Source organism: Bombus pascuorum, chromosome 1, assembly GCF_905332965.1.
Source record: "Bombus pascuorum chromosome 1, iyBomPasc1.1, whole genome shotgun sequence".
NCBI classification, from domain to species: domain Eukaryota; kingdom Metazoa; phylum Arthropoda; class Insecta; order Hymenoptera; family Apidae; genus Bombus; species Bombus pascuorum.
In genome coordinates, this window is record NC_083488.1 from 17,322,866 (window position 1) to 17,345,383 (window position 22,518).

Sequence of the window (22,518 nt, forward strand, 5' to 3'; positions counted from 1 at the left end):
TTCGTCAATATACGAAAACATATGGATAAGAGGACAATTTGTTTGCAACAATTTGTAACAATTTCAAAGAATGGAGACAATAATAAAAATAGATCTACGATAATTCCAATTACGTAAAACTGCTTATTGGAAGAACTCATTGACAGTTAAGAACGAAACATATGTGATACACATACATATTGCAATAGAAGTTAATTGGGAATCACCGTAACTCATATGAAATCTAAATTAACACTCAGATATTATTTCTATATTATTTAGAAATTTTAATGGAAAATTTTATGGAAACTGAAATTATTTGGAAACATTAATGCAGATCGTGTACAAATAGTTAATTTCGTTTCTCTCGTTTCACCTATGCACGTATGAACTATCCTTTCTAAATTTTATTACATCTGTGAAAAAAATTGTAGAGGATGTAAAATTTTGAATGAAATGAAACGACCAAAGGGATATAACTACTATTTAATATGTCAACAAACGTGGTTTATGGATATAATAACCTTAAACTTTAAGTAAGTATCTAGGAAATTAAATTGTTCTATGGTTTTAATTTTATGGTTACTCTCTAGAGACGAATTGTATGTTTATGGTACAAAAATAGATGGTAAGGTACTGTATACGTACATATATATGTAAGTACATGATAACTGAAGATGTACCGTTGGAAGAGGCTTAAAACACATGGAAATGATTTAGATTATTTGATAGAATAAGTTGAATCAACATTACATATCTAAAAGATTATATATCTACGTGAATATATTTTGTCTTTCTTTCCGAATGTTTCTACTTGCAGAATTGAGCGAAAGGGTCACGTTCAATCAAGGCAAGTAATCAATCTTGTTCGTTCTTGCGATGTGTCATTGGAGATAGACTGATGTCGATTGATTGATTGCGATTTTAGATATATTTATGCGCAAAATTGGTGTGTGTATGTGTGCATGCGTTTATAGGGATATAACGATTGGATTTGACGATTCTGAAGAGATACTGTAATTTTGCCGAAAATATGTTATCTTGGTGATTTTTAATACATCGTATTCTCCCTTCCATTACGCGCTGTATCTTTGGAAGGGGGGGGGGCAAGGATCCGTGCTGGGCAATATATCTTTTTTGCACAATTTGTGTTTTTGGCCTGTGGGGTCACCCTTTTGGGAATCTCAACGTTTACGACAGATTATCAAACTATGAAAAGATACTGCAAAGAAATAAAAAATACAGGTATTGCAAATGTTTTAAATTACTTACGTAACATCTGAGTGGTAGTACGCAGATGGTCGTAGCGCTAAAATTTTATTTCTCAGAATAGCGATTGTTCTTGATTGAATCTTCGATACGTCGGGCTATGTTGTAACACTCAACATTATTGGACAAATAATACAATTTCTTGAAGGTATACAGGGTGTATATGGATTATGCTGCAGCTACTATGCAGCAAACTATACCAACAGATTATAGAATCGTGTAAACGCATTGTTACAAAGTTACAGGCAAATATTGAACACAGCCTGAATATGTACGTAGCGCATTAAAGAATACAAAAACTTGATTGTGTTTACTTTTTCTGTGCATACCTGCTCGATGTCTTTTACTTTGCGATGATCGCTTAAGGTATTTAAACTAGCATTTCAAAATAATTTCAACCTAACGTGTACTTCTGTCTTAGAATTCCCCGCAAGTAAAAATAAGTAAAAATCAAGAGATGTAGGATCTCGGTCATAAAAGATATAACCTAGCAAACACGAAGTTGGCACCCCGCTGGGGGTAGCCATCCACATGCTACATTTATTTTTATTTTATTTTTTATTACCAATGAGATATAACACTTTACCAAATGTCCTCCAGGACAAATTGTAAAAAAAACTAAAATAAACTAAAAAAAAAAAAAAAAAATGTAGGATTAGCGACCAAACCACTTTCTTGTATAGTTTTCATTTTACTAATTTTTTATTTTCTATAATGCGATAGAAAACTGTTTAACTGTATTCAACCATTGTGGATGTACATAAATTATACATTTTCCACTAACCCTCGTACCCTCGTACCCTCGTGACTAAACGACCGAACCATCCACCTTCCAAGGATTAAGTAAAATTTATAGAAACCTTTGAAGCACTATAGGATAGCAACATATACCCAAGTATGAAGAACGGAGCAGCAAAAAGGTCGTTTATTATGCCCATCCAGACATAATGAATGTTAAAAGGTGAATTATTACGGGACCTATTACAAATAGCTATTATAAGAATTGAATATACTTTGTCTTGTAAAACTCATGGAAGGAAGGGTTTTCTCCTTACGGTATTGGTATGCCAGTCACGAAATACAACTGTTTCTCAATAAACGATTGAAATTCTTACACAGATGTGTAATAATACAGCATTCCTTCACTAACCCGTAACATTGATTACTATCATCATTAAATGGTACTCTCTTGGGATTTGCATATCTCAACACAAATCATGCACAAAATATATATCGATATATTAATATATATCGATATATATATTTTATACACGACAAACGGTAACAAAATACCGTGACGTTCGGTTTACAGTGAACCTTGCTAGGATAAAAAAAAGTTGTCAGTGGAGATAAAGCAAACATCACCGATTTTCTTTCTTAACGCAGAATATTAATACCGTTACGCATATATTAAACTGCGTCCAATATTTGTTTATATCTCTATAACGAAACGCTTACAACAATGCTTCGTATAACATATTTTTTCTTATTTTCGTTTCTCTTAGCTTCAAACATTTACAATTATTGCAACATATAAAAAATTGAAAATTCAAATTACACATAATAAGATACAAAAATAACACGATATTCATTATAATTACATTTGAAATTATTAATAAATAAATTATTCGTTGTATGAAAAAATGTTTCAGATAAAAGAGAGGCGTTTGAAAAATTTGATTTTATTATATAGTTTGAATAGAAGATTAAATCTATCTTTCTTTTTCAATATAATCGTAGTAATATTTTGGATTTTAAACTTTCACGATGAGATGATGACATATTTTTGTTTCTTCGTAGTTTCGATCGTGTTTCTATTAGTATATTGTTCTTTGTTTACAAAACATCAAAACTAAATCATATATTTTCGATGTATCAATCTACGTAACTATGTATATGTTGTTCTATTTTGAACGTTTATCATAGAATATCGTGAGAATTGCATTTTTTTGATGTAGTTTCCGCGTTCAGCGTGATTCATGGAAATATGATTCCCGGGAAAGGACCATCGCGTAAAGTCCTTTCTTTTCTTCTGCCGTCATGCGCATACAAAATTGTGGTTTCTTTATACAAATGAAGTGGTCAAGAGGTGGTATTATCGGGGATGCCCCTCTACCGCTCATGAGGATTCATAGAAGCGTCAGAAGGCGAACATTAACAGTTGCTACCTGATAGGTACCTCGTGAACCTCGTCATATACCTCGTCAGTTGAAATCCTACCTACAAAGTAAACTGACAACCTAGGTTAGATAGATCGTGATCAATCTCGCCTCGTTAAAACTTGTCGATACAAAGTGAAAAGTGTTCGACTCTGAACGTAGAAAATCTTGATCGACCTATATTGTGACGTGAAACAATTTTTTAAATATTTAATGTACTTTCTACATTTTTCATGATTTTATCCAGTTATCTGTGAATCGACTTAAGGAGATGAATAGTTTCGTGTGATCATACTTGTGATAGTGATTAATTTGTGTTCAGAATTTCTTTTTCCATTCGAATTTCTTGATGATGGAGTCAATGTCACTCAGTGCTGCTAATTCAAGTAGATTTTGACATACATGTAAGTAACTATGAAGGTAGAAAAAAGATAGACATCAAATATCTATAAGTTATGATTTTACATATTAAAATAATGATTAGTATACACGAACGATTTAGTTTTATACTAGAAATATGTACATTGATAACTGCGTAGAACAATGAATCAGCTGATGAATCTTTCTCTTCATTTCATTTACACTTCATGTTCCTCACAGGCAAAATTCTATTATTTGTTTCCTTGGAGTAAGAAATATGAGATGCGAGTGAAACAGATTCATCATTTGATTCATTGATCTACGGTAGCTGTTAGTATTTTTCTATAAAATCAAATTGTTTATAACTGGAAAAATAAACCTCGAACGATGCTTTCGTCCATAAACTTTTCACATTACCGAGAATCACATCCTCTAAACATTTTTAATTTTTTCTAACTTCCTGTATACAGAATCAGAGTATTTAACGAAGACTGGCTGAATAAAGTGTTTCGACAAAAAGTTATCAACAAAGGTTATCTCTTGCTGAGGTAAACATTATAGAATTTTTATTGTAGTAATCTATCAATTTCCTTGAATCTTCTTCAACTTGGAGCAAACGTATCGAGCACAGTGTTAATCAGAATAAAGCGGAATAGAGCCGCTTCTCGGTTAGATTTCCTTTTGAAATTATTCGTTTAGATTCACCGTCTATTTCCCTTTACACTCTACAAGATCGCTTTTTCATCGAAAAAGAAAATTTGTTATCACTGTGCTCGAAAACCACGTAATCTGCTTTCTTTGTTTTCTTGCCATTCAAATGGTATATTTTTATCAAAATTGCAGAGATACATTATTAATTTATGGAATGTTACAGAGTTCCAGGATGATCAATATCATCGTCAAGACTATTTTGCTGGTGTATCTTTTTCAATTGTTTGTTGGGATAATTGGCCAGTCGCCGTGTCCCAACTACTTCCGATATATTCAAGATGATGTCTCAAACGAACTCATTGGTTACATTGAAATACCATTCCCACCACGTGGAGTTATCTTGCAACTCAGCGTCAGTTTAAGTATCGCTGTTGCACTACCTTCGGTAAATTGAGTTTTTAAACATTACTGACCTTGAAATCTCGAAAAATATGACTATGAAAGTTTCTTGCTTGTCTACATATCTGCCGCTTTGAATCAAATATAACGTCTTCTTCGGTGTACGAGTCGCTTTTTGGCTAAACCAGAACTCCACAAAACAAAACGTAGAGAAAATTGATGAAATTATATAAGATACAGGCATCGATCAAAGTGAATTGGCATTGAAATTTAAAAAATTCCAAAAAGTGGAGTTAACCACTTTGGCTCACTGTTCTTTTAAATTCTTGAATACAGCAGTAAAGTAATTTATTATAGGATTCGTATAATACGTATCGTAAGTAAATAAGTGTTTAGTTCAAAATAGTTTTTGAAAATGCAGTCAGAAGAGTTAAACTTGCTTCAACAAGCAGATATTAAGCATTACGCTAATGAATAATTGAAAATAAATGGTGATCTTGTATATTGCAAACTATCGTGAATGAAGTACTTGCTATCTTTCTTTGGAATCCCCGTTTGATCGTAATTACGTACAATCGTAAGATTAAATGTGATGACCCGTGATATATTCGAAGCTTGAAACTTTCTGTCATATAGTAACGTTAACGAATGTTGAATCATTACCAAGCATTTGCGTTATTGGATGTTGTGTATACAAATCTATTGTATGCTTAACGTTAACTCATCGAATTTTCCCAGATTTAATGATAAAAATAGTAATCTAGAATTAGATGAATATGTAATAAGCTAAATAATTAACACTTATCGTTTTAAATGAAATGGGGAAGATATGTTTGAATTGATGTTTCCAATGTTCATTTCAGTCAGCTCACATTAAAAAAAAAAAAATATGTATATATTAGGAAAATATTATATCGAATTAGTACCAATGATTTTCCCGTATTTCAGAAATACGTTGGACGATTGGAATTGGCAAATTCGAAAGAACAATCGATTAAGGCAGTGAACCAGGGCAGGCCTCTGTCGTACAAAATCCATTTTCCTCTACCTCGACCAATACCATTATTAAGCAGTTTGTGGTTCAACGATCGATTTATCTGTTCCGGTCCACGTGGTATGTATACATTTTCAAAGATAGATCATGCATTGTTCATTCTCTTTAAAACTAATGTTGCGTAGAAAATATTAGAAGTTATTATCAACATCTCTCTCAGTTTGAAAGATTCCTTTAATCAAATAAGTCCCTTTAATTTATCTGCATTGATCTAATCTATGTCAGTGCGCTAAATGAATATAATAATCGACCAAAGCATTTAACGACAATTACTGTACATCTTTATATTTCCTTAAATACTTACATTAATTTTGATTTAAATTACAATTTTTATGTATATGATCTAATGCATTTAATCTATTCATCAAATGAAATATAATTTCTTAGATATACAAACTTACAAAGTTTGATCAGTGTTTATTCGACCATTCGCGGAGAGACGCGATCGCGAGATAGCACGTCAATGGGAGTCGTAAATTCCCATTACGATTAGATAATCGAAGCCACAAAGTGATCGATCCCCTTATTTCTATTACGATAACAGGGGTGGTTTAATGTCGAATAAAACTGTAATCAACAGTTCTATAATATTTACATTTTCAACAACTTGTTACACCTAATATTGCGTCGTGTCGGAAGATATATTTGATATGAACAATTGATAGTTGTGGACTGGATAGTTGAGTCGTATAAGCAGAGAGTAGGTTGAATTAATGTCACGTAAACCGTAGTGAGGACTAAGTTTGTAGCAACTAGATGACTGCGTCGAGATTGAAAGAACAGTAAAGTTGACTGATCTAAGGAGAAGACAGTTGAGTTGACTGCACGAAGATTGGAAGAACATCGAAGACCCGTCTCGTGCTATTACGGAGGAAAGCTCGATATGGGTGTGCCTTTTTGAACTAAGAACGCGGATTCGTTGTTTACACTTTTAGGTAGTAAAGTGAGGGTAACAATCCGCGATGCGCATTGGTTATAGCCAACGTTAATAAGTGAAAATATGAGGTCTCCTGCAGACGTGGCTCATGGGAAAAACTTGCTTTTTCGCTAGACAAACATCCTCTTTCTCCGTAATTTGTAAGAGCGTGCAACAAACCCAAGGACTGTTTTAAGAACCAACCATAAATCGAAAATACTTACATGAATAGAGATTAAACTAAAAAGATTCGATTTATGGTGGTTCCTTAGGTTTATTGCGGGTCAGTGTAACGATGTGTGGGCCTTGTCGGCCAGACCATGTGGGACGTCGCACGGACCATCTCACGCGACGTAACAATCAGTTTGATTTAACGTTAATTTAACTAAGATAATTTGAAAAATCGATTATAAATAATTGGTTAATTATTTATGTAATTTCAGCAACTGGGCCGATTGTCACCTCTATTGTATTAAATCACACACTTTACCCACCTGGAAATGCTCTCAGTAAGCAGCCAGAATTTAATGACAATAATAATTGGAACAGGGTGGGAAATATATATCCACCTGCATCAATAATCAACCGACGTGAACCTTTGCAATCCCCGCAAATAGGACCAAATGTGCCAAATGTTAGACCCGCGCCACCAAATAATGAACAAATTAATCTAGTGTGTGGTCGAAGCAGTATGGAACCTGTTAATCCTCTCATAGTTAGAGGCGAGAAAGCGTCCCCTGGTCAGTGGCCATGGCTGGCAGCAATCTTTTTGGTCAAGTTAGAATTTGAACTTCAGTGCGCAGGCACGTTGATTTCGAATACACATATTATTACAGGTTTGTAACTTTTTTTATACTTAACTTTGTTCGTAATTAATTCCTTAACAAACTCTGTACATACATAATATAGTGATTAGAGTTGTACTTTAAAACTTCAATTTCTTTAATAAGCCTTTAATATTTATTTATATTTTTTCCGTCTAATGTTTGAAAGGAAGATGATGATAATAATAATAATAATAATAATAATAATAATAATAATAATAATAATAATAGTATTAAATTAAAGTAAAAGATTCATTATAGACAGCGAAAGAAATATTCATACATGTTATATTTTAAATATCAATTTAATGCTATAATTGAAATTTAACACGATATTAAATATTCTCTAAACTCGTAGCGAGAGAAATAGCGATTACTTTAAAAATATTAAAAAAGCTTTAGTCATCGTACCAATAATTGAACTGGCTCTTTTCATTCCTCTTTCATCATTAAACCAAGCAAAATCAGGAAGTACACATTGCAAATGAAAAGTCAATTTGTCAGTTAGTGACTAAGCAGATTTCGCTTTTTCTTAGTCATCATAAAGACAAATAATAATTATAAATATTTATGAAAAAGCTGCGGATATCTATGCAAATTCAAACTTTTGCGAATCACAACTAAAAAAATATAAACGAAGTAAAAATTTGCTTTACCTACTAAATAACAGTAATGAATATTATATTTTAAATATTTTATATATTTTTGCATTTAGGTACATTCTGTGCATTTTTGTATTTCTAAATATTCTATAATTGCATAAAAATCCGCAGTCTATTTATGAATAATTCATCGATCTAGCGTTTTATTGACGAGAGTTATGATATATTTTATAATACTATACGTTTATAACATATTCTTTTAGCTGCACACTGTTTACAAATGAATAAAGTAAATCTACCTGCTGGCTCATTTTTGGTATCCTTGGGACGCTATCGACTCCGAGACTGGAGAGAGAACGGTTCGGAGAATCGGGAAATAAGAGAGTACAGAGTTCACCCCGATTTTGTCGCGGGTGGTAATGCCGATGCAGATCTAGCCTTATTGATACTACAAGAGAGAGTGGAATTCAATTCGATGATAAAACCTATTTGTCTTTGGTCCGGACCTTCGCTTCTGTTGAACGTTGTAGGCAAGGTTGGCTACGTAGTAGGCTGGGGACGTGACGAATTGGGAAACCCGTATGTTCAAGAACCTCGACAGATCAAGGTTCCGATCGTGGCTCAGGTAAAATTTTTATACAAAATTGATTGCTTGCGTATAATCGTAGATTTGATAAATAAATAGAACTTACAATGATTTATGCTGAATTAATGTTCACAGCAATTTCGTGTCTCGTGAAATACCCTGTAGAATGCTTTCTTGTGGAGCAAAATTGATGACTTGATTCTAGATTTATGGAATAGATTTAATTAATCATTTAATTTTAATAGAGTTTTATGTTCGATGTGCGAAATTCTAAGCGTTTCAACTACATGTGAATAACGTTCGATGAATAAATTGCAGGAAGTTTGTCTCTGGAGCAACAGCAACTTCGTCGCGTTCACCTCAAACCGAACGTTCTGCGCTGGTCAAAGAAACGGAAGTGGCCCATGCAACGGAGATAGCGGAAGCGGCTTCGTGATATACAGTAGGGAAATGGATCGTTATCTATTGCGAGGGGTCGTTTCGAGGTCCCTTTTGGACAGTAGCACTATGTCTTGTGACTTATCGCAATTCGTCATTTATGTAGACATTGCTCAACATCTAAACTGGATACAAACAGAGATTTCTAAGAATAATTGATGATCAATGATTAACTGATAAATTATTGATGTTTGTAACTATAAATATACTAGTCGATTAGATTTTGTATATAAATTATTATTTTATCATATTAAACCTTGAATAGTTAGTTCGCAGAATAGTTTTTAATTTATAGAATACCAAATCTTGATTAATCGAAGATGTTACATTACCTTTATTTTGATTCCTTAGACTTGTGTCATAGATTATATTTCGATTTATTCGTTGTGTTACGTGGCGATAAACAATTAAAATGATCCTATGTGCTTGCACAAAATGGAGTTTAAATGCAATATTTCTGGACTATTCATGTTTCTGTTGTTTTATTACTGGGCCAGTGCACTCCGTATCAGTATTTACGAAATTGATGATAAGTGTATAAAAGTATACGATTTACCTGTAAGAATAGATGATATAGCGTAATTTAATTATTTTATATCGTATCGTGCGGATTATTTATTACTGACATACTTTTCGTTTTTAAATCGATTGTGTCTGCATTTATTTTCCTCAGCATAAAACATATTCTTTATCTCATATATTTTTATGCAAATTGTATACAGTTTTATTAATTTGTAGAGAACTGTTTATTACGTATTCTAGTTTTAATTCCATAGCATTCCATTACGACACATATTTTTACACTTTTCTTACAATTATAACCCGACTTATTGTATGTACAATAAAATGATCTTGTTGACTATTAATATATAATATTTACATATACATAACAAAACCTTTTTATAACCGATTTTAATAGAACTGAGAATAACATAACCCGATCAGTAACACAATTAGAACACAATGATGCGTATTTCTATTTATTTTCAATTATACATACTTTTACACATAAATCATTTCTTATTGTATAAAGACAGTGGTAAGTGAAACATATAGAATGGAAGAAAATAAGTGTACAACGATACAAACTAGAATGATATGTATAATTCTATGTATACGACAAAATATGAGAAATATACGCGCGCAAAGAGAGTCAGAGACTGGAGTGGAAAAAATAACTACAAGATGCTAAGTAAAACAATATTTCTTAATTATGAATGAACAACATGTCCTGACTACAAAAAAACAGGTCTATCAAATGATTTATTTCGAGATGCTATACAAAATATGCTGTTTTCAGAAACGAAGCATGAAAGGAAAGGTTTTGGAATGTTTTCAGTGAAAATAGTTCCTCCTGTATCATAAAATTATGTTCTTTATTGTCCCATTGAAGAAGGTAAGCAAAATTTTTCATCTCCAAAATAGCTCACTAAAGAATTTAGTAAGCCCGTATGAGGGTTTAAAATGCAGTATATTGGAAACTGCATGTATTTAAATTTGTTCAGTTTGGAAGTATTGTCGTGCAACTGCTCCTAATACGATTTCTGCACTGAACACATCTACAAATATTAAAAAAAAAAAAAACGATGTAAGAGAATATTTTTGTACTATTCATATATATCTTCCAATATTTTTTTAAAAAATTAAACAGAAATTATGGGAACTACTTACTGATATTTACACGTAAAACGTCAGAAAGAAGATGAAGATCATTTTCATGGGTGATGATGATATAAGTTAATTTATTACTATTCATTTCTTGAATCTGTGCTAGAGATCTTCGCGTTTTTTCCATTGTTCCACCCGCACTTTCAATTATTTCTGCGATCGCTGATGGCGATGGTATTACACTTGGTGTAACATAAAAGATTTTACCCTATTCAATAAATAATTATGTTTATGTTTAGTATGAATTTTAAATCATGATCATCTTACGAACTATTGGTATCGATTAAAATATGTTGCCAATAAATTAACAGCTTAGCTAAAAATTACTTTAAGTACTGTTCCTCTATTAAGGCTGGCCAATGCCTTTTCAATATTGCAATTAAAACTTTTCTCGAATTCTGGATCCCCAAGCATGTATCCACTTTCATCTAAAAATGTGTTCCTTGCGGAACAATCGAGTAACCACTGTAATGTGACAATATATTTACAACGTGATAAGCAACATAACAATTTTACAGTTCTTCTTGGTGCTGTCATGACGAGATGAGTTGCATCTCGCCAACTTGCTGCCAGTGCACCACCTAATTCCCGAATTCTCTGTTAAACGAATAATACAAATCCTTATTATAATATGAATTAAATTCGTTTTACGCGTTTTATACATTGAATTTAAAATGTATAAATAGGAGATCTTACTGAATTTCATCGTATGCATTACCTTCACATGCTTCCTAGGATTAATACCAGAGAACAATATTCTTGGTTGCTTATCTGGAGGTGGAGGATCGGGATTACTAACGACTACTGGTTCGTCCAAACCCAACAAATGTGGATCTTTATTCAGTAACGGGCCGTCTAATCGCGGCTTTTTATACTTTCTTATCGAATTTGGACCCTGACCAACCTGCTTTACTTTATCGTACGATTCCTGAGTAATGTTTATTGGCATCTTCCATGCAGCTGAAAGAAATGGTATTTTAACATTAGCCCGAAAATTAAATTTAGAAAGACTAATGGAATGAATAAGTTATGGTTTTCTTGTTGGAAAAAGATACAATTGGTCAAGTTCACAATACCCATTAAATGAGGCACTAGCGAATAATCCAATCTAAAGGGATTGCCCAGATTGTACTGCTGATATTTTGGATTTTCGGTTTGATGCAGCGCATTCATTTGTCCGCACAGCAAATCTGTCAACCATTGAGCATTTACAACTCCTGTTTGCCATTCTCGAGCCTTTTTATATTTTTGACCGTCTGGTCTGAAATGGTTTTTATTAAATATAAGGATGTCGGTAGTAACGAATGATCGATCGTTACGCGTGGTATCATAAAAGGTGGTTATACTTCATTTACTCTGTGCTCTGTACATTTGGAGCAAAGGGTGAATTTAGTATGTAAAATAAATAAAAGAAGTTTACATACATGTTTATCTTATTTGACGTTGTTTCCAAATGATAGATACTTTGGATTTCTGTAATTTTGTTAAAAATGTTATTAATTGCACTTTGTATGTTGTATCACATGTAAAATCTTGGTGATTACTTATAAATATTTCCATTACATATTATTTCAGGTAAATTTGATGTTATATACTCTATATAAAAAATTTATATACATAATGCATACAATAATAAATCATTTATAATCAACAAATAAAACCTAACTTAACATGCCACTGTTTTCATTCACTTCATACTTTAATGAAAGTAATAATTATTAGATATTAAGAATATTTTATAATAACCCCTGTAATGTCTTAACATTTTAGAAACAAAGTCAAATAAGACAAACATCAACATAAAGTCTTCCATCATTCTTTCCTATCAAATTCATTTCTAAACGTGTCCACCAACATTTTACGATACCCATTGGTATAATTCATATAACTCAATTATTCATTTAAATCAAGAATTAAAGCTCCAATAATATCAGGATTGCTTGTGTTGAGTAACAAAACATCTCTACCTTCTGCAAACGAGGAGAGTGTTGTGTCTGGTGAAGTAATTGGTAACTTTAGCTCCCAATGCTTCCAGCATATACTTCACCTTCGCTCGTTCTTCTCCTTCAAATCCAGACAATGATACAATTTGTTTCGCACATGGAAGTTCTGTCAAGCTGAATGGTGTTGGAAAATGCAGTGCGTGCCAAGGTGGAACTACCTGCTGTTTACTGACTACATCCGATAGCCAGTGAGCACTGACGCAACGTTTTCCTTCCCGTAATGCCTGCACTACTGTCGGATGTTTCTGCGTAATCGCAAGTACATGAGTAGCTCGGGTACAATATTGCGGTTCCACCTCTCCGCCATGTCTCTCGATCACTTGTTTCCATATGGAAACATCGTTCGGACGTTGCACATCGTACTCAACGATAACAAAGATACAACCTAGCAAAAATAGATCTGGTGGAACTGGAAAGAAATAACAATTTATTACTCTAGTGAAAAAAAAGAAGTTTCCAGGTAAAAGACGAAGATGAATTAATGAGTAGTATACTGCGGATTTCAAGAAACTTTTCAATCGGATAAAATACAGGTACATAAAAGAACATGCAGTCATAATTAAGAGTTTTTAAGAAACTGGAAAATCATACGTTTCAGATTTGGATTGTGACCATAGAACTGAGCTTTCGCTTGAGGCATCACTGAAGCATACTGCATCTTTATTGGCGCACCGGGTGGCGTTCCATTTGTGATATTACCAACAGTTCTTCGCTGATATGCCGCCAGAAGTTGTGGATCCTGAGACGGCGGCGGCGGTGGTCTGTGTTGCGCGGTCATTAATCTCAGTTGACCCGCCGCACTACCTTCGGCAGCACTACCCTGTAATCTATTCGTCAACATGTTTGCCAGGGCCGTTTTTGTCTTTGCATTAACGACTAATTGTTGGTCTGGTGGTATTTGGGCATTATTCGACAATGAAGTCAAGGGAGGCTCTTGTTGCGCACCCTGTTGCTGTTGTTGTTGTTGTTGCTGCTGCTGCTGTAAGTGTTGCAGTTGTTGCAACCTTGCCATTTGTTGTTGTTTTTGCATATGTAATTGCGCTATATGTTGAGGAGTTAAAGCTTGACCCTGTTGAAACGTTTGACCAGGTTGGCCGGCTTGTGGACCTTGCACATTTTGATTGGTTTGCACGATCACCTGATTAGAAGAATTAATTGGTGTTAAGGCTGGTGGTTGAACTCCAGAATGTACTGGCTTTTGACCAGGCGTTTGCGCAAGTTGAGGTCCTATCATCTGAGGACGCGGTTGCTGAATCCATTGCAAACCACCAGGTTGAACTGGTTTCCCTGGACTTCGTATAACAGCGATATGTGCGCCTTGTTGCGCTTGACGATTTTGCATTTGCCTCTGCAGTAACAAGTTTCTTTGTTTCTGAATTTTTTGGATAAATTGAGCCCTTTGCTGTGGATCCATTTGTTGTAACTGTTGATGAGTTTGAGCATCCAATTGAATTAACTGCCTTGGTGGCTGTGGTGGTTGTTGAGCCCATTGTCCACTTGGTCTTTGTGGGCCAATTTGTTGTTGTTGCTGTCTTTGTAATTGCAAATGGTATTGTTGCTGTTGCCATTGCGAATCTCTTTGTACAATAAAACTTTGTTGATTAGTACCCAATAATTGTTGATTCTGAGGTTGCTGCTGTAATTGACCGTCTCTTATAACAAATTGTTGTGAACCTTGAGGCGCAGATTGTTGCAACTGCTGAGAGATTTGTTGAATCTTCTGCTGTTGTTGTTGTTGTTGCAATAATATAAGTTGCCTTTGTTCGGATGTGAGTTGTTGCGGTGGAGCTTGTTGATTCAACTGATGCTGTTGTGTCCCAATTTGTTGTTGTTGAGTAGGAATCTGTTGTTGTAAAACTATTTGCTGTTGCTGTTGGGGTGTTAGTTGCACTTGTTGTTGTTGTTGGACTAATTGTTGTTGAGTAGTAATTTGCTGCTGCTGTGATAAATGTTGTTGTTGTTGATTTATTTGTTGTTGCGGAAGAATTTGATGTTGGTTTAGTTGTTTTTGCTGTGTTAATAATTGCTGTGGTGATGACATTTGATGTTGAGGTAATTGTGAATTGATTTGTTGCTGCTGTTGTTGTGTCATCAATGGTTGTTGTGCAAGTGACTGCTGCTGCGTTCCGATTAATTGCTGCTGCTGTTGTTGCTGAGATGTTAATTGCGAAGACTGTTGCTGATTCAAAAGCTGTTGTTGCGTGTATTGCTGTTGTTGTAATTGTTGATGCGGTGTAAGTTGTTGAGATAACTGTTGTTGCTGATTTAATTGTTGTTGTTGTATTAATGTATGCTGTATATTCATTTGTTGTTGCTGTTGTTGTGGCGATAATTCTGGTTGTTGTATTTGTGATGGTATAGGTTTCATTTGAGCAACATTATTTTGTTGAGAGGCTTGCGGCAACCAAGTAGTTTGTGCAACATTTTGATCAGAAACAGAAGACGCAATTGTGGAAGCATTGGATAAACTTGCTGTAGGAATTGGTCGTGGAAGATGTTGCTGTGGATTGACATTATTTTGCCCACTTGTTGTATATGGAATTGCAGTTACAGTTGCATTAGCAGTGTTTACGCTATGAGAAGTATTGGAAGATACCGGTGGACTTGGTTGATTCCAAGGCATCCGTTGTTTGAGTTGTTCCAACATGGCTTTAGTTTTCTCTTGTTCTTCTCGTGCAGTATTATTTTCAGTATCTTCATCCATAAAGCCAGTAATCATGGCTGTAGAACTATTTGGATATGTTAATAGTCTTGGGTGGTATTCTACCTCACTCACGATAGTTCTTTTTTTACAACATTCTGTTACCCAATCTGGAGTTACAATTTGGATAGGATGCCTCATTGCAGTTTCATATTTAAGTCCAGCAGCCTTTCCAGTAATTAAATGAGTACAATACCGATCTAAGCGTAATTGACATTTACCACCTTGGAGCGTGATCATTGCCCACAGACTTTTGCTGTCTGCACGACTTATCTGAGACACACATGCTCGTACATTTGAAAATAACTGTGTATCATCAGGAGAAAAATAGTGAGGCCTATATAATAATATAGATAAGGAAATGAATTATTATTATATAGATAAGAAAATGAATTATTATTATATAGATAAGGAAATTAATTATTCTTATATAGATGAAATTTATTACAGTAATGTAATATTTTTCCTATACAAAAATTAAATAAAATTTATCATTGAATTACTCTAATGTTTTATTAAACTAAAATTTTCTATATTAGCAATAGATTACAAATTTTTTAATAGAGGATACGGCAGAAGTTTATTGCATTTGACAGAATATAGAATCCAATTTTGTGTAACTGCTGGTATCTCATAGATATCCTTTGCAGCACATATATCATTTTCCAGTGCTTTATAGCCTGCTATTAAATGTGTAATATAATCACTAAAATAATTTGATCTTTCAGCACCTCTCTCCTGTAGTAAATTTATAATCTGGAAACAATTAAAAAAAATATTTGTTTCTAGTACACAAAAAGTTTTTTAATGCGCTGTTAGAATCATGCATTTATATGATGACAAATGTCCCAAATTTTTGTTCCAAAATTAAAACATATATAAAAGTGCATGAAGCGATGAAGTCAGTTCCTAGTTTTACAAAATTCTTAATTAATCTTAATTGTTAAATTTGCAATTGTTACAGAATATTATATGTTCTATTTAATTTACATTAAAAATTTTGATAAACTTTAACTAACCTAATACAACAAAATATTCTATGTTGAAAAATGCTATACAATTAATGCTTTCTAAAAGTCTGTTGTCATCCTCACATTCAAGGAGTACAGTCTGTTAAATTTGACTCCATTTTATAACCTCTCTTGTATCAATCGCGATTAATTTGGAGTAATTGTGGACAGATCACGATTTTCAATGATTAAAATATAATAATATCAATATTATGAAATTAGTAACATTATGTCAAAGGTAAAGGAAAAACGCGGGAAACAGTAAAATGACATACCTTAGGTTCACCTACGCCGCTGACGTAGAACTTAATATCGGTGAATAAGGCCCCTTCGAGTTTTAATTCCTCGAGACCGGCCCTTATGTCTCCCATCCTTAACAAATTACAGGTAAAACCACGTATTCCACATCACAACTAAACGGTGAGTTTTCAAAAATGAAGTTGGAACACACAATATTTGATAACAAAACCCACTCGCGACGCTTTTGTTATTATTATGATTTCAAGGTTATGTAGCTACTTCGAAGTCGAACGACGTATATCGTACTCGATATTTATCGAAAGCTTCGAATGCGCTAGATTTGAATATCGAAGATGTCAGTTGAATCTAATATGGAATCATGTTATAATATTTCTATGCCAGTCTTTATTAAAAAGCTTAAAAATAAATTAGAATACGCATAGAAACCTTAAATTTGCTGTATTAAAAGTAATTAATGATGTGACGAATAATTGATGTGAATTGTTTTCGGTTTCTTAGTTTTCACATTTTATTCAAATTTTAACCTTTGATTGAATAATAATACTTAAATGAAAGTGTTGAAGTGAAAAGTATTTTTGGATACTTTTATGTGTTTAATATTAGTGAAAATTACTGTGACAACACGCAGCTGTATATTAATTTGACGGGATTAAAAGTAGCTGATTTAGAATACTACAAGGTACATGTATGACTATTATGTATATATTATATATATGGTCGTTGTGTAAAATATACATTTTTTAGATAATTGTTATAATATGTGTACAAGACTTGAGAAACTTTAACTTGTTTTCTAAATTATTCTCTATTCTTTCATCGATTTGATAATAAAGAAATTGAAACAATTAATAAAATGATTTTCAAACCATTAAAGATTTCCATAATATTTGAAACATACGCTATTTTAGAAAATGTTTAACAATGTTTAATGTTACACTATACTTGAAACATTCTTTATAAAAAAACTTAGTTTGTCTCAAAACATGAAAATATATTTGAAAGTTTATCTGTTTACTGTTCATTGACATAAATAAATGTTACTATAAGGTCACATGAAAAACACAAAGTTTGAAAACATTTGTTTACTTTATTGTATACTCTTTTCATTCGCGTAGTAGGTACATATCAGCATCTAAAATGCTTTTCACTGGAATAGTTCGCCATAACCTCTTCTTGTTTTACGCATTCTTCGTTTTCCTCTTTCATTCGCATTTGCTCTCTTCCTTCACTTGTGTTCTCCCGCTCTTTCTCTCACACTTTCTCTCTCTATCACGCACACTAAATATAATCCTCTCTTCTTTTTTCTCTTCTACATATGTGTCTCGTCATTCGCGCTTTCCCTCGCATTCATAGATAAATAAATTATAGGCTAGTATTTACAAGTTCTTCTTAATAGATTTCCTCTCCTTACTTAATTTAATAGTCATTTCTCACTTAACAGATTTATTTATCTTGTAAAGACTCTAGAAATATTGAGCTTGGTCTGGTCAGTATACATCATATAATTCCCATTAACTTTTGTCGCTTTTTTTTTTTAATTAAATTATGTGTATCTATGTATGCCTGTGTGTACGTGTATATGTGCATACGTGTCGTCGAAATTTTTTTTTCTTCGTTCGTTACGTTTTAATATTGAATATTTAATTTTCTCCTTTTTTTCCGACCATGGTATATCGTTTCTCATTAAATGATGAAAATGATCACATAAATGGGCAGCGGTATGAGGGAGAACGGGAAGCAAAAGTTCAATTTTCCTGGGGTAGCGGTGGGGGTCGGGGGGCTGATGAAAAATTATGTAAACCCTCTACTTATAGAAAATTTATAGATTTCTTAATTAGCGTCTTGAGATATGAAATTAAAATTGTCCACTTATAAATATGTGTATATGTATATATATATGTATGTATGTTTATCTGTGTACGCGTATTTGTATGCATTATGTATGCATATAGATATATCTCTTTCGTAATAACAGATTCGTAATTTATTTTAGTATTCCTTATTTAACAAGTATCTCGTGAAACGATATAGAGGTACGTATTGCTCTGTAACAAAAGAAAATGAAGCATTCACAGTGTTTCACGGACAATCGGTAACAAGTTTGTATGATAGTTGTAGTTCGTAATAGCTAAGGCAGATAATGAAAAGAGTATCGCGTGAATTCGTCTTCGATCAATTTCTTCTGCACGATGTTTCTCCATGGAATGAAAAAGAAACCAACGCGATATTGTTTGTAATTGAGTATCGTCCGTCCGGTGTACACATTACACATTTAAATAGATGCTTAACGTTTTATAGTTCTATATATCTCAAGTATAATATCCTCTCAGGCACCTGTGATTATTTACAATGCAACAACTGTATAACATAAGTAAAATTTCAACTCTATGCGAGCTAATAACAGTAAACATTTAATGAAATTTCGTAATTTTTAATTGAATAAAAATATTATTCTTTAACACGGAGATCAAGAATCTTCTTTAAAACTGAGAAAAGAAAAATATCGTTATGAAAATGGAAAATGAAACTTCTTGTACTTTAAAGGAAAATCGCGTATCATTAGCTAAGTACATTGTTAATTTAACTTTAACAATTAAAGGTTTTAGTCGCGTTATTTCAAAAGACACGATTTATTTCTACGAGTTTCTTGCAATTAAGAGGATATCTATACTTAATCACTTATTATGCCTATTAGATGATAAAATAAGTTAATCGATTGAGTCGAAATTGTAATCTATTTATAATTTGCGCGTGGACAAGAGAAATTCTGTTGAAATTAGGTTGTCACGACTATCAGAAAAGCGAGGAGAGGCTGAATTGTCCATAAACTTGAAAATATTAACGTTCAACTCTTAAAAATTAATCAATGTAATTGCACTTCACATGCTGCTTCAAGATATCCTTTAAATCCATCAGCACGTCTTTTCGCAGAAACGAAATTTCACTCTGTTTTATCACTTTCTCTTTTCTTCCGAAGTATGTAGGTATATCAATTGCTGGAAGTTATAAATTTAAAAATGATTAGAAAAATGAACTGAATTCGTGAGTAATGACAAGATAATTAGGCGAAGTTAATGTAAATTAATCGTAATTTGTACCATACACGCGATATTTCATGAAGTTATATGGTTCAGAAAGCCGCGAGATCGTTTTGGAACTTTTAGCTTCATAGAACTGATTTTCGGGCATTGCGTAACCCTCTGGCATCCAGCTCTTTAAAGAGAAACGTTAATTCCAAATTGGTGGAAAATTTTTACAGACACTTGTAATATCACTTCTAATCGAGCGATATTTTACGATTTAATCAACGTTTAACGTAATACATCGTGAATATAATTTCGTTAACACACGTGTGTAGTGCCTAGCTACTCGTAAATATATGTATTTTCGTATTGATCGTAACGTAGCACGTAAAATTCGTCTCGTAATCCTTAAGTCAAGTCTTCGTAGTAGATATGAATATCTATATATAATTTCAAACCGCTATAAACTTTAATTTTCGAATAAAAGATCTCGTATAGTTAGTCGCTAGAGACAGAAAAAAGTATATCCGAATTCCATTTTATTTCTCCGGAAACCATACCAATTCTCTTTATTCAACCAAAATGATTGACATAAAATTTGATTATCTAACCGAAGCCGTTGTTCGATATCGCCAAATAAAATGAAAGGTCCCTCGAAGGATAAGGGGATCACGATCTTCGATCTATGACCAAACAAAAGCAGACGAGTAGTGGTAGAAGATTTGTAAGAAATAAACCTAGAGAACAATCCTTCGAACTAGCGTATCTGCATGTGTACGTGTGTGGTATGTTGGGTAGATGTGCACAAAGAGGGAATGCGACTAGAACGCAATTTACGCGTGTATTCACGGCGTGCGGAGGCTTTAGAAACACGTGTATACGCTCCCCTCACGAAGGTCGTATATATTGGCCCACGAATCTCCACGTGACAAAAGTCCAGGATCATAGGAAAGGAACGATCAATGCCCTAGAATCTTACACATCGAATTTTACATCATGGTCTCCCTACAACTGGTCATTCTATCGAAATCTAATTGTAAGTAAGGGCAATCGTTCTCGCAGAGGGCCGCGCTGCTTGTAGCAGTTGCTGGGCCGTTACACCAACCCCTGGGGTGCAAAGTGCTGGTGAGATAACACAATACATCTAAGATTTCATTAATGCGCTAGGAGCCCGGATTCGCGTCCTCGCTGCTTCTCCGCCTGGCCTCCAGTTCCTGGGCTAACATAGCCGCCTCCCAATTATTATGTCCCTCTCCACGCACTTCACCTTCCTCGTCGTCATCGCCGTCGTTGTCGCTGTCGCCTCTTCCGGATCTATCGTCGAATTCGTCCTCGGATCTGCTGCTCTCGCTGTTAGACTCTACATCGATCACCACCTCGTCCTTCCACAGAGACTGTGGCACGATCGAGCTAGGGAGTTCTTGAAGCTCTAATGTTTCTTCCTCGGAGTGTTCTTCCCAGGATCTTCGGTTATGAGAACTAGACTCTATACATGACGAGCAACGCTTGTAGTGCGACTGAGTGGTCAGGACCGTGTCCACTGAACCGTCTCTCATGAACGGGTGGTCCTCACGATCGTCGTCCAAGTCTTCCTCGAACGAGGCGTCGTGCTCCGTGCTGTCTCCCAAAGACTCGTCCCCGTTTCTTGAATCTCTTTGTTCCAGTTCTAGTATTCTTGCTTGAAGTTGAGATATTATCTCGTCTCGCTTACGGATCTCTAATTCCAACGAAGTAAACTGCCGCTCGAACTTCGTCTGTATGTCCTCCTGAAATTTTATTCGTATGCGTATATTAGTTACGAGTAATAAAGTTAGTACGCTGGTGTCGAGTTTTGAGTTTGCCAAAGGCTAGCTGTGTCACGGTCTAATTTTCTGTTTAGGTGTAATTTAATTTACTTTGAGTAATAGATGAAATTACTTTAAATAAGTAACGTGATTTTTATTTTTTGTAAAAAGAATAAGATATTTTGAGGTATCACTTATTCGGTATTGATGCAATTTTCTTTGAAATAATTTTTCGAAAAATCCAAACATATTTTTAATATCGTAATGATAGGTCGATAGGCTAGACTGTATATCACAAAGTCCAATATTTTACTATGTATCTATATTTTCACTTCTCTGTTTCTATAAATTCTCTAAGATACTATTGCAATTATTTCTTTAATTCATGAATAATTTAATCCATTCATATTACAATTTTTCCACCCCAGACGTTTCTGATATGCTATCAAAGTAGAATTTCTTTTATACTTAGAATACTTTTCTCTCTATTTGTAACATCAGCATATTTCATGTACATAATTTTTCAATAAAAAAATTTCACTTGCTTTAGTGTAAAATTGATAGTTTCACATCTTTTGTAGCATTGACGTAAATATTATGAAACATATTAATATCTGCGAACGGGGAAATTAACCGCACATGGATGTCGTTGGTTAAGCAGAGTACGCTAACAAGCAATATATTAGTGATTTGTAAACAGGGAGTAGCATGTAAATAGAACGAGGTTATAAGCCGTTGCGATGCAAACTTCTTGCAAACTGGCTCAGTGCGCGAGAACTTTACGTTGAACAGCTCCGAAGTCGACAACTTCGAAGCCAATATCTTCAAGGG

General features: G+C 33.8%; 3 protein-coding genes across 14 annotated transcripts in view; 1 reads left to right on the forward strand and 2 right to left on the reverse strand.

Annotated features, from left to right (window-relative positions):
• Positions 1 to 3,433: 3,433 nt before the first annotated feature.
• On the forward strand, positions 3,434 to 9,507 carry LOC132907179 (serine protease gd-like). Of its 4 annotated transcripts, XM_060960024.1 has the most exons (7): positions 3,434 to 3,811; positions 4,238 to 4,315; positions 4,642 to 4,863; positions 5,766 to 5,931; positions 7,231 to 7,623; positions 8,477 to 8,838; positions 9,118 to 9,507. In XM_060960024.1, the coding sequence occupies exons 3-7, from the start codon at positions 4,651 to 4,653 to the stop codon at positions 9,394 to 9,396; spliced, it is 1,413 nt and encodes a 470-aa protein (XP_060816007.1). In that variant the 5' UTR covers positions 3,434 to 3,811; positions 4,238 to 4,315; positions 4,642 to 4,650; the 3' UTR covers positions 9,397 to 9,507. The 4 variants fall into 4 exon arrangements, with proteins under 4 accessions (XP_060816007.1, XP_060816023.1, XP_060816016.1 ...); XM_060960040.1 differs by lacking the exon at positions 4,238 to 4,315; XM_060960033.1 differs by lacking the exons at positions 3,434 to 3,811; positions 4,238 to 4,315 and adding an exon at positions 4,390 to 4,551.
• A 1,087-nt stretch (positions 9,508 to 10,594) lies between these two features.
• LOC132907128 (PAX-interacting protein 1-like) lies at positions 10,595 to 17,137 on the reverse strand. The gene is made up of 9 exons (XM_060959902.1): positions 16,895 to 17,137; positions 16,181 to 16,365; positions 13,500 to 15,946; positions 12,873 to 13,317; positions 11,982 to 12,166; positions 11,624 to 11,865; positions 11,233 to 11,502; positions 10,909 to 11,113; positions 10,595 to 10,796 (listed from the first exon to the last, which is right to left on the reverse strand). Exons 1-9 carry the CDS (start codon positions 16,988 to 16,990, stop codon positions 10,729 to 10,731), a joined length of 4,143 nt encoding a protein of 1,380 aa, XP_060815885.1. The 5' UTR covers positions 16,991 to 17,137; the 3' UTR covers positions 10,595 to 10,728.
• Positions 17,138 to 17,947: 810 nt separating this feature from the next.
• Positions 17,948 to 22,518, reverse strand: part of LOC132907080 (uncharacterized) — a 206,959-nt gene continuing 202,388 nt past the window's right edge. For all 9 annotated transcript variants that reach the window (XM_060959844.1, XM_060959852.1, XM_060959860.1 and 6 more), the window contains one exon: positions 17,948 to 21,669. In XM_060959844.1, coding sequence (XP_060815827.1) covers positions 21,067 to 21,669 — 603 coding nt within the window. In that variant the 3' untranslated portion in view covers positions 17,948 to 21,066. The remainder of the gene's footprint in view (positions 21,670 to 22,518) is intronic.